This window comes from Priapulus caudatus, unplaced genomic scaffold, assembly GCF_000485595.1.
Source record: "Priapulus caudatus unplaced genomic scaffold, Priapulus_caudatus-5.0.1 Scaffold395, whole genome shotgun sequence".
Classification (NCBI taxonomy): domain Eukaryota; kingdom Metazoa; phylum Priapulida; class Priapulimorpha; order Priapulimorphida; family Priapulidae; genus Priapulus; species Priapulus caudatus.
In genome coordinates this window covers 222,327-234,948 of record NW_014577456.1, presented here as the reverse complement: position 1 = coordinate 234,948, position 12,622 = coordinate 222,327, and the positions used below count along the sequence as shown (strand labels likewise).

At 49.2% G+C, this 12,622-nt stretch overlaps 1 protein-coding gene across 1 annotated transcript in view; it reads right to left on the bottom strand.

The window, feature by feature from the left end:
- Window positions 1-2,449: 2,449 nt before the first annotated feature.
- Window positions 2,450-12,622, bottom strand: part of LOC106809913 (axin-1-like) — a 14,287-nt gene continuing 4,114 nt past the window's right edge. Inside the window, exon 6 of the mRNA XM_014813154.1 lies at window positions 2,450-4,210. Within this exon, the coding sequence (XP_014668640.1) occupies window positions 4,084-4,210 (127 nt within the window). The 3' untranslated portion in view covers window positions 2,450-4,083. The remainder of the gene's footprint in view (window positions 4,211-12,622) is intronic.

The following is a 12,622-nucleotide window of genomic DNA, read 5'->3' as shown; positions in this document are numbered from 1 at the left end:
CCTGAATTTTGATTGGATAAAAATGCATGCATTATTAATGATGTTGTAGTGCATAATTATACATTTATTTTAAGCCATTGCACAAAATATCCCGAATGGTTTTTTTCCTTTTTAATTAAAAGTTATTTTTGCTTGTAAAGTCAATTTACAAGTTATGAAGAACTATTTTGTGGTAAAACGAGGCCGCTGTGGATCTACTTAGTACGGTTATGTGGTTTAGCCAGAAGCAGAGCATATAAATCAAATCATATGCGCGAATATATAGCCTTATAGGTGATTTATATGCTTATATGCTCTGGAATTACTAAGTCAATCTAAGAAGCAAGACTGCAGCTTTAAATGAATAAGTTTAAGTGCCTAGTGATGTTAAGCTGCACACACAATAAAAATGTGGCCCTTTCTGTGCACTTTTTCCATGTTTTAGAAGCGGAGTAATCTGCCCACGAAGTTTAATTGTTTTGTCGTTGGCCACGCATCTAAACTAAAGCACGTTTTCACACAGCTTCACACTTCAGATATTTTCAGCTAAGATAGGTTAAAATTACGCTTTATAAAAATATTTATGGTTCAATATTTGTTTTTATGTTTTAAAACTGACGGCTACACCGTTGCTTACAACGACGGTGGCGCCACTAGCAGGCACCCACTGGTAGAGTTGTACAAAGCAACGTTTCGGCTGCAGGCTACAGACCGAGAGTTTCTTATTTATTAATTTAAGAGCAGAAGGATGGCAATATCTTATAAACGACACTTAGTTTAAGTTATAATATGGGTAAATTTGTCCTAAAATGAATATCGTTCAGTTAAATAGCATTTAGGTATAAATATAATTGCACTTTTGTGATTAGCCCTCGATCGGTCTATAACGTGCAAAATAAATGGGCAAATGCGCAACTTTTTCAGGGTGGCAGCACGGTCGCGGGTGTCATGCACTGATCTCTATAATAATATCAGGAGTAAGATAATATATGATCTATATTATCTTACTCCTGATAATATCATATTGATATTATAATCATTTATATCTATAAGTATAATAATAATGATAATAATAATGATAATAATAATTATAATAATATCTATATGATATTATTATAGAGATCAGTGGTGTCATGTCAGCGCCCAAAAATGAAGATTTCGAAATTCAATGTTGTTTTATGACAAACATGAATGCGTAATTATAGATATTAAATTATAGGTATTTGCTATTATTTATAATTCTACTATCATAATATACTCTCAAATTCTAGAGTAAAGTATCTCTTTAATGAATGATATACTTATGAAATGACTTGTTACAATGTATTGATAGAAAAATCAACTCCACGTTCAACGTACAAAAAACGTACGGGTGCAGTCGCCAACGATTGTTCTAATTAAAAATTAAAAATTGGTAAAGGAATGTTCAATTTGTACAATCCGTGCGTTTTACTCTATAATATTGATAATAGATTATTATGATTCATAAAGCTGAGCATAATATGTACGTATATATTATTGTGTCATGAACACACCTATACAACACGTATAGATATCAATTTTATAGATAATATGTTCATGATCGTGTGTTATGTTCGGTTCGCTGCCATAAACTACATATATGCACGTGTTACACAGTCGTTACATGCAGAGGGCGCCACTATCCCACATGCATGCATGGATCATAGAACTATAATAGAAGTCTATTCTAATAGTAATAATGCATTTTGGGCTACATGGGTAATTTTTGCTTCAGGACATGTGTATGGTGTGAGAAGCGCACTACACAGAAACGAGCAGGTATTATCCACGCATTCAATTAATGAATGCATGAGTCCTTATTAGTGTTCATATATTTCGAGAAAGATTTCAATACATCCAAATTTTGAATTTAACGCCTTAGATCACATGGCGTGGGTTGCTTCAGTTTTTAGTTTTTATTTGTAAATATATGAAGTTATCAGGTTACCAATTTCTTGGTGGCATAGGAAAGAACTTGTGAACATTCTTTGCATTGCTTTTGTTTTGTATTCTGTTCTCGTTTTCCATTGTACTAGTTTAATTTGCACGCTGTTACTTCGTTAAGTCTGCTGTTATTTTGTGATTTTATTTTGTCTTGAAACCACACGTTGCTAGTTAAATTCCACACGAAATGCTCATTCTAAGACGGTGGGTTAGTGTCAAAACTATTTCAAACATATAACACGTGTCCTTTTATACTAGGATAAATTCCCAAATATACTATGCCCAAGCTCACCCAACCATCACTGTTAAATCTATTCCTTCGAGGAACTACTGATAATGAAATAATTATGCAAAGTATAATTCTTTTTACACTGTTTTAACGTAATTTGAAACAACTAATTTTTAAAGCTTTGGGTTCTCATCGCATCACCGTGTCACTGTACAACCCCAACCATGAAAACAAATACAAGATGTAGACAAATCACAAGTTAAGAGAAGAGAAGAATGAATTTAAAAATAATACACTGTATATAAAGTTTATTAGTATTCTGCAGTGTTCCATTTTAAACAAGGTCTGTGTGAGGATCAGCAGAGTGCACAGGAAACTATGGAGTCTGAGATAGATGGGCCAAGTGTAAAAATAAGACTATGTACAATGAACTCCCTTGTAAAACTTGACACATGTTTAGAGCTTTACCCACGTTCGTGAGACACGGAGCGAATCCTCGAAATGAATGCCTACTTTTCTCTCCCGCTTTAAATAAAACTTTAGCAATAGATTGCTACACAGCTGGCTGCTCGGAAAAACGACGAATTCATTGATACTGGCGAACGCTAGCGCTATAATTAACAGAAATAAATGGAGTAGAAACCCTAACGATGAAATGCAAAAACTTTTACAATAATAAAAAGAGGGCAGAAATCTTCGCCCTATCGCCTCTGTATGTACAAATCAGTCGTCTGCTTTCGAAAACGCGAGCAAATAAGCCTGAACATGCGAATTAGAAGCTCCCAGCTCACGTGCGTACACGATTTGCACACCAATAACTTACTCGAAATAACTGTAACACAAAACAAAAAAAATGCTCATCGTGATCCTTGTACCGTGTGCCACAAGGAATCTCTTATATGTACAACTCTCGATACACTTTTGATTACGGTCGCCGGTGTGCACCACACATGATAAGTGAAATGCTGCGCTAACTGCAGGAATACTGGACTACGGCGATACAGGATTTCCTGCTGGGCATTAACTTATTAGTCAGTCAACAGCTCTCGCGCACAACCGTCTACATTGGCGTGAATTTACACATTTTGTGCTACAGGTGGCAGCACTATGCACAGGTCCATACCTGAGATGGTTTGGATACAAACAGAACTATGAATTTAATGCCGGCCGCCTTCTACGGCTAAAGCCAAAACCGAAACTAAAATGGCTGGAAGACCATCTTTCTTAGCATAACTGCAGGCCAAAAGAAAATTCATCTCCGCTTTTCTGAAAATAACCGTGGAATGAAAAACAACCATTTTTACAAAACAAAGTGTGCTTCACTACGAAGAGGTATTTTGACTCGAAACAAACGGAACACATCATTGGCATGTACAATCTCGTACATTATCGAATACACATCCCTTACGGGGCTCTACGTCCGTCACAACTTCGCACGCACGCACGCACGCACGCACACGCGCACGAGCATGACACAACAATAGCTGTACAGTCCTATACACAACCAAGTTTCACGCAAACGACAGCAGGGGGTTTCGTTCTGGCACTCGCGCGATCTCGGGGGGTGGGTGGGCATCTCTCTACATCGGCTACGATCACACCCAGCTTTGCTTCGTCCTCCGCGACGGAAACTGTGGCTGCGACAGCATCAACTGTTGCTCTCGCCTCCACTCTCACTCCGATACGGTTAGCGCCTCCCCCCCTCCCCCCCGAGCGTCGAGATGCCATTGCCCGGCTACGGTTAGAGCACGACTTCATATTTACTTCGTAACCTAGGCGACCTGAGAAGAATATCAACACGCAAACTCGGCTCATATTTACATGTTTGCCCGTCACCCCCACGCCGCCGCCGCCGCCTCGAACGCTCTCTTGTCTCGCGGCGGGTCGGGAGATTTCCGCAGGATTTTTTTTCACTCGATGCTCTCGACTTTCGCGAAGATCTTGCCCTCCCAGAGCGGCAGGATATCGTTATCATCGGTGATCTCCTCGTTAACGACGCCAGTTCCAAACTCGTCGCTCGCCTTCTTGAAGAAATACCTGCAACAACACGGGGAAAATTGTTTTTATTTTTTTACGAAACGCGAACGTGGGTGTCACTTCCTCAATGCTCTTGTACTCCCTCCCACCAATAAAACAATTCTAAACTATTATTCAATAACTTCTTTAATGCGCTCGAACTCCCCACCAATTCTTCGGTTGTAGTTTCTTTTCACATTGCGGCGACTGAAGTCAGTATAACCTTCAATAACACACAAACGTGACACGAGTCACTGCACTAACTAGCACTGCCTGTACAGTGGCCGCACGCACGCACGCACGCACACACGCACGCACGCACGCACGCACATACGTTCCTGCATCGTAGCAACGCACACACCCCCCTTGGACACTAATAGTCGGGCTGGCTCGGCCGCCTAGACAGGCCTTTTCCAACCTCCGCGGCAAATTAGAGACCAGCAGAGAGAGGTGTTCGTTGGTTGTTGTTTGCCGTAATTGTCGGTTATGGAACAGGTTGTGGCTGCGAGTGGGCAGAGAAAGCAAACACTAGCTTCCCCCTCCCCCCTAGCCTCCTCGCTATAACACAGCACGGGGGGGGGGAGGGGGGATAAGCCGTCCACTCTTAACACACGGCTTAATATCGCGGCGAATGTCCAGAGAAGATTGGAAGCTAAACCCTAGAACAGCACGCCGCATATAAGCCGTGACCAGGAGGATGAGGGGGCGGAGGGAGGTGAGTGGGTGGCTTTACGCGGAGGCAGGGCAGACTTGACTGCAAAGCTCGTGCTGGTATGCAAGCAATTGGCTAAAATTGGTTAGCCTCGCAACGATAATGGGTTTAACTGTTGGAGCAAGCACCAAGTCACAGCTCTGCTGGTAATTTATAAACTCCCTACATTTCTCATTTTCTAGGAAATTTCCCGAACCCAAGGTGAGACTAATACGATTAAAGTCAGGCGTCGGGATGCAAATTCGCGCATTTAAAACCCCGCAAGAGTGTCTGTTACTGCAAATTGGGCCACAGTGTAAAATAAGTAATCTCGTTTGAGCAATGTGTAAAACTAAAACAAGGAAATATGGTAACATGAGAAAAACACTAACAGATCACAATTGAGATATTCGTTATAAGTTTTAAAATTAGTTTAGAGGTTTCTCCAGTGAGCGACTCGTGACTTTTTGTTGCTGACTGTGGCCAGGTAAAAAGCCGCGGATACACGCACACACACGCACGCACGCACACACCCACACACGCGCACAAGATCTGCAATCAGGTCAGAGCCTCGGGACACACGGGCGGCTGGACAAAGACGCCAACAATGAGTTGTGGCTGACTGGCCTTCAATGGCCACCACTTCCACTTGTCCGACAGACGTACATAATGGCGGCCATTGCTGCGAGCCACTCGCTGGCACGCAGCGGCTAAACACTGTATTTAGTGCCAGCGGTGGTGAAGGCAGGCGGGAGATGGAGGGAGAAGGCAGGCGGGCGGTGGAGGGGGTGCATACATGCTGCATGCTAGCTAGCGTGGGATATAGTTACTGATTTTCACCCCTGCCAAAGATGAAACTGATGGAAACTGCCAGAGATGCTGGAAGGGTACATAATAACTACACCTAGGAAAGTCATAGCAATACCAGCAATATACTAGTCATTTCCCTGATTTAGTGAGAAATGTACGCACGCACACACGCACACGCCACCACGCGCGCACGCACGCACGCCACACACGCGCACGCCACGCACTACGCGCACAACGGCCCCGAACTGCTTTTCTTTCTTGCCAGGAAGATAATCAACATATTTTAATGCACTGCATATAATCACAGTTCGACATATCATTATCAGTTCCATCCAGCAAGCTCCCCCCCCCACCCAAATCCAACACAGCTTGCCAATGGCAACTCTGAATGAACTCTCTGATTGCCCGCCCAATGATCTAGCCCCGGCCCCGCCACGGGCCGACCTACCATGCGGCCCGCATCGTCCCGTACTTTTAGCAACTGCTTAACGCCCCTCCGTCCTACCTAAACACCCCCCCCCACAACAAATTATCTTCTGGTTCCAACTCCGTCGCGGCTCGCAGCACAAGGTTAGATAAGAAAGAGATATTTCAGAGGCTCCTGGGCGTTCCCCGAGTTGACACTAGGTAGCTAAAAGCCTATTACGGAGAGAGAGAGAGAGAGAGATGACGAGAGAGAGAAAAAGCGCAGAGATGAGAAGGCATAGAGGAGAACGAACGATACAAAAGAGGAAGAACGGAGAGAGAAGAGGAGAGATTAGAGAGAGAGACAAGAGCGAAGAGAGACTGCGAGCCTACACCTACAACACACGCGCGCGCACGCACGCCACGCCACGCACACACACACACACGCGCGCGCGCACACAGAAACTGGTTTTCTCTCACTAGTCACTAGGAGGGGAGGCGGGGGAAGGGAGGGCGAGGGGGGACACTGTCATTAGTTTACAGCTGATTCCTCAAACCCCCTGTTTAGCTCCTATACACACTGTTTCATCGTCTTCCACCCTTTTGCTCAATGCAGGGAATGAGAGCGCGAGAGAGAGACACACACAGACACGAATGCCACTTCAGCCCCAGCAATCCAACACACAAGACAAGCAGCAACTGTACAGCAGGTGTAACGGCAAAAAATCAACATTCATTCACATTATCTTCGCAAAAAAATCGCGTCGACGGCACGAACCAGGGACGGGAACAACAGACTCTCCCGCCTTCCTCTCCCCCGCCTCTCTCTTTTCTCCCCCTCCCTCTCTCTCCCAATTCTCTCTATTTCTCTCTGGTTGCCCGTTGTTCTCTTCTCTCTATTCTGCTCTGTTCTCTCTCTCTCGCGCGTCCCTCATTCTATTTCCTCCCCTGGGCTGTGGCCGCTGTTTTCTCTAATTATACGCTCCTGTTCTCTCTCTTCTATCCCCTCTCTGTTGTTTCTCTCTCTCTCTTCTCTCTCTCTCTCCTCTCTCTCTCTCTTCTTGCTCCTCTCTCTCTCTCTCTCTCTTCTCTCTTCGCGCTCTCCTCCTCGTCTCTGCTCTCTCTCTCCGTGCTCTCCTCTCTGCTCTCTCCTCTCCTCTCTCTCTCTCTCTCTCTTCTCCTTCTCTCTTCTCTCTCTGCCTCTCTCTCTCTCTCCGTCTCTTCTCTCTCTGCCTCCTCTCTCTCTCTCTCTCTCTCTCTCTCTCTCTCTCTCTCTCTTCTCCGTCTCTCTCTTCTCTCTCTCTCTCTACTCTCTTATCTTTCTCTCTCTCTCTCTCTCTCTCTCTCTTTTCTTCTCTCTCTCTCTCTCTCTCTCCTCTCTCTCTCTCCTCTCTCTCATGAAGATGGAAAACACGCCACTTCACCGCGAATAAAAACAAAACAAAGACCGCCTTGTGAACGCCAATGATTGCACTAATCATAAAAAGCCAGCCAGCCTAGGCGCAGCACAAACACCCCTCTTCTACAGCTTTCCCGCAGCGTGAATAGAGATGACGGAATAGCCTTTTCAGCAGCAGTAACCACCCCACACCGCCGACGCCACACACCCACCCTCGCACCACACACCGCCGACCACACACCCACCTCGGCACCACAACAGACCAACAGATGCGGACTTATTCGAAGATGTGGTGAATAGGAGATAACGAATAGTTTATCCAGCAGCCAGGTATATCCCGCCCACCCACCCACACAACCCACACACCCACACACCCACACACCTACCCACCCACTCCACGCAACACTCCCACACACCACACACCCACACACCCACACCACCCACACACCAACACACACCCAACACATCCACACACCCACCCACACCCACACCACCCACTCTTCCGCCCACACACACTCAGCCCACACCCACACAACCCAGTCCACCCACCAACCCCCTCTCCGCCACCACACACCCACCCCCGATCTGTCTCCCCCCTACCTCCTCCTCCTCGCCACCCTCTTCCTCACTTTTCTCATCCTCTCCTCCCTCCTCCTCCTCCTCCTCCTCCACCACCCTCTTCCTTACCCTCCTCCTCCCCCCTACCCTAACCCATCTTTCTCGCCCCCTCCTCTCTTCCCCCTCTCTCCTCCTCCTCCCCCTCACCCATTTCAGTGTGATGGCTCTATAGCACAGACAAGACCTCACTGCCCAAGGGAGAAGTCCCTGCGGCACAGCCAGCGAGGATCGATCTCACCAACACCTGCGGCCATGTCGCTGCCTCTCTCTCCTCTCTCTCTCTCTCTCTCTCTCTCTCTCTCTGCTCTCTTCTCTCTCGTCTCTCTTCTCTCTTTTCTCTTTGCTCTCTTCCCCCCTCTCTCTGCTCTCAGTTCTCAGTCTCAGTCTCAAGTCTCTGTGCTCTCTGTCTCTGTCTCTGTCTCTGTCTCTGTCTGTCTCTCTCTCTCTCTCTCCTCCAACTCTCGTCCGACCCTCGCCTCTCATCATCCCTCTTACTCTACCCCTTTCCCCTCTCCTCCTACCCGCCCTCCCCGCCCGCTCCCGCCGCGGCCCTCCTCCTCCCTCTCCCCCAGCCCGCATTCCGCTCTGCCCTCGCTTCCCTCCCGTCCCGCCGCCCCTCGCCCCCTCTCCACCCTCCCTCTCGCTCTCCCCCGCCCCCCTCGCCCGCTCCTCTCCTACGTCTCCGCTCTCCCGCTCTCCGGCTCCTCGCCCCCCCTCCGGGCCTCTCTGGCTGCCCTCCGCCCTCCTTCTTCCTCCCCGCCCCCGCCTCCCCCCCCTCCCCCTCATGTCCCCCCCCTCCTCCCCTCCTCTCTCACGCCCCCCCCTCGTCTCCCCCGCCCCTCCCCTCCAATCCTCCTGTCCCTCTCTCCCTCCACATCCCCCTATCTCTCTCCATTCCCCCTTTCTCTTTCTCTTCCCACATCTCACCTCCCCTTCTCTCTACTCCCCCACCCCCACCTTATTCTCTCTCTCCCTCCCACCTCCCCCTCTCCACCTTTAGCTCTCTGCTCCCTCCCCACCTTATCTCTCTCTCCCTCCCCCTCTCCCCACCCCCACCTTATCTTCGTCTCCCTCCCCACCTCGCCCTCTCCCACTCGCTACTTACTGTGTAGGTTCCTTTCTTCCTGATGAGGCCCTTTGAACTGTTCTGAGGGATGACTGCGCTGCCCGCGAGCTTCGTGCGCGTAGGAACGGGTCGCCGCAGAAGTAGTAGCCGATGACGGTGAAGTCGCGGCCGGACTGAGACGACGTGGCTGCTCGAAGTGCTGCCCCCTGCTGCCCCGCAGTCTTCTTTTCTTGCCCTGCAAGCGGGAGGGAGAGGATTAGCTGAGCGTTCGAGCGCAGGTTGGGAAGCCATTTCGTTGAGGATGGGGAGGGGTAGGATGTCGGAAACAGGGCGCAGGGCGTTGGAACCATGAGCATTCTGCTTCTTCTTCTTGCAAGCGGAGACGAAGGGTGTGAGAACAGGAAGCATCTTGTTGAGGAAAGCGGGGGGCAGATGAGCGGGTGATTGGGTGTTAGGAAGCGCATCTTGTCGGGATAGAGGGATGGAGGATGGAGGTAGGACGGAGGGGGATGCATCGAGGTGAGTGGGTGTTATTAAGCCATATTGTTAAGGATAGGACTCACGACACGACACTTACATTTCAGAAAATGAGATATGGCGAAACGAAACACGCCGACAAAAAACAGAAATCAATGAATCATCTCGTTCAACGGCAAACGATTGCGCCGCGACTTGAGAGCCAAGATTAGAACAAAAGGGATGCGCGCTCGTCAGAAACAAATTACTCTTCACATTAGTCTTAACCGTCAGTTTCAACAGTGAAAGCTTACGAGTTTTTCCGCAGCGTACACAATTTCTACGAGGAAAACCTAATCGCTAAGACTAACGACGGAGACCAAATTCGTTTCCGCACACCGCCCCCTCCCCCCCGAATCGTCGTGTCGCACCGGCAGACGACAACCGCCACCATGGAACGGCACGCGTGCGTACGACGCAAACGATTGCATTATTCGCAAGCTGTAACATCCAAGAAGCCGCGAGATACAAGAGATATTTTGTTCTTCCATTGTTGTATAGCATTGTATATGTACTGCATCCGTCAGAAACTTTTATCATTTTAACTTACTCAACAGCTGATTTGGCTTTTATCAGATTTTTTTCTCCATGAAAAAAAAACTGTCATCAGTGCATGCATTTCTATCTGAATTACATGCAATAAAGATTTAATAATAATAAGGATCGTTTGCGACGACGACCATGGCTCGCGCGCGCTAACCTCGATTTGATCTTTGCCTTCGTCTCGTCCTCTAGTCTCTTCTTCGCTTCCTCCACGGTGCCGTCCGCACTCAGCGGCGCCCCCGCGATGCCCGGCGACTCCTGGTGACAGAACAAACGCGACAAGTGAGCATTAGCGAACGCGGTACGTTACCTTCGCAGGAGCGCGTCCGCTCCGTAGCGCGCCGACGCCGACGCTCCTTGGCGCGCCGAACTCATCGGTACCACTAGAGCGCGCCGCTAGGAGAGGGACGCGGATTTCCTCGCGTGAGCTTCGCCGCGGATCTTTAACTCTTTTAACACGCACGCGCGAGCGGGGATTCACATACGTCTGCTGCACTCGACATCACACGAAGACACACGGAACAACGGCTTCCAACCCGGCGCGCGCGCACCACGAGAGTGAGTAACCGAACAGAGAGCGGAGGTGGTGCACACCCGACAAGGCGGTCGCTAAGCCGCCGTCTGCCCGGGTAAGAGCCTCTGCCTCGAGACCACGCGAAGATGAGACTGAAATATTCATCATCTCGTTATAAAAGGCCGGCGGCTAATGAATGATGCAGGTGGGCGGCGGTTGCGCAATCTGGAAAACACGCGGCGCCTGGATACGCAATCTGGCGCCGGGGCCACGCGGTGGTCATGGCATCAAAACACGCGTGCTTGAACACGCATGATCGCGCTCCCGCGGAAAGCGAAATAAAACTTCCTGCTTAAGAAGAGTGCAGGCGCAGCGAGACGCCACGACGCCCGTAGATAGACAGAGGCGCGTCTTACCAGTGGGACGGGGTGCATGGGCTGTGGCACTCCCTCCGTCTTCAGCCACGGTCCCATCGTGAGGCCGCGCGTCCTAGAAACAACAACCGCTAATTACAACAACAACAACAACATCAACAACAACAACAACAACAACAACAACAACAACAACAACAACAACAACAACAACAACAACAACAACAACAACAACAACAACAACAACAACAACAACAACAACAACTAAGTGAAGTACTCGCCGACCGCCGACGCCGCCAACACAGAAACACATCGGTGTTTCAGCGCACATAACAGCGCACCGTATTGTAACTCCACCCAGGGCGGTTTCCGACCGACGCAGCCAGCCAGGAACAAGAGAACACATAAAGGCGAAGGGTTGGGGCAGTGCCCGCCTCTCCCACCCCCCAAAAACCCATAAGCTACCGCAAAAAAAAAACGAAGAAAAAAACAACAACTCCCATACAACCGTCGCCCCCGGGGAAACACCGCCGCCACCGCGCAGCGTAAAAGGAAGACGAACGGCAGCAACCACGCCGCTCCCGGCGGCGGTGCGACGCGGCAGTTAAAACGAGCGCGCGCGCGCGTGCGCAGCAGCAGCAGACGCCACTCACATGGTTCTGTGCGGGGATGGTGACGCCGGAGTCGTGGAAGGCTTCATGTGCGATCGCTTCAGCTTGACGGCCGCGTCACGCGTCGGCAGCGGCGGCTCCAGCGACTCCGTGTCGCCGAGTACGCCCGCCGCCACGCCGTACTTGTCGCTCTCTATCATCCAGTTGAACACTCTGCAACTCGCTGCCAAAGATGAAACTGATGGAAACTGCCAGAGATGCTGGAAGGGTACATAATAACTACACCTAGGAAAGTCATAGCAATACCAGCAATATACTAGTCATTTCCCTGATTTAGTGAGAAATGTACGCACGCACACACGCGCACGCACACGCGCGCACGCACGCACGCACACACACGCACGCACGCACGCACGCACGCACGCACGCACACACGCACAACGGCCGAACTGTTCTGCAGGAAGATAATCAACATATTTTAATGACTGATATATCATATAATCACAGTTCGACATATCATTATCAGTTCCAGCAAGCTCCCCCCACCCCCAAATCCAACACAGCTTCCAATGGCAACTGAATGACTCTCTGATTGCCCGCAATGTCTAGCCGGCCCCGCACGGGCGACCTACCATGGCCCCGCGTACTTAGCAACTGCTAAGCCCCTCCGTCCTACCTAACACCCCCACAACAATTATCTTTGTTCCAACTCGTGCGGCGGCGAGCACAAAGGTTAGATAAGAAAGGATGATTTCAGAGGCTCCGGGCGTTCCCCGAGTTGACCACTAGGTAGTAAAAGCCTATTACGGAGAGGGGGAGAGAGAGAGAGAGAGAGAGAGAGAGAGAGAGAAAGAGCGAGAGAGAGAGAGAGAGAGATAGAAGAGAAGAG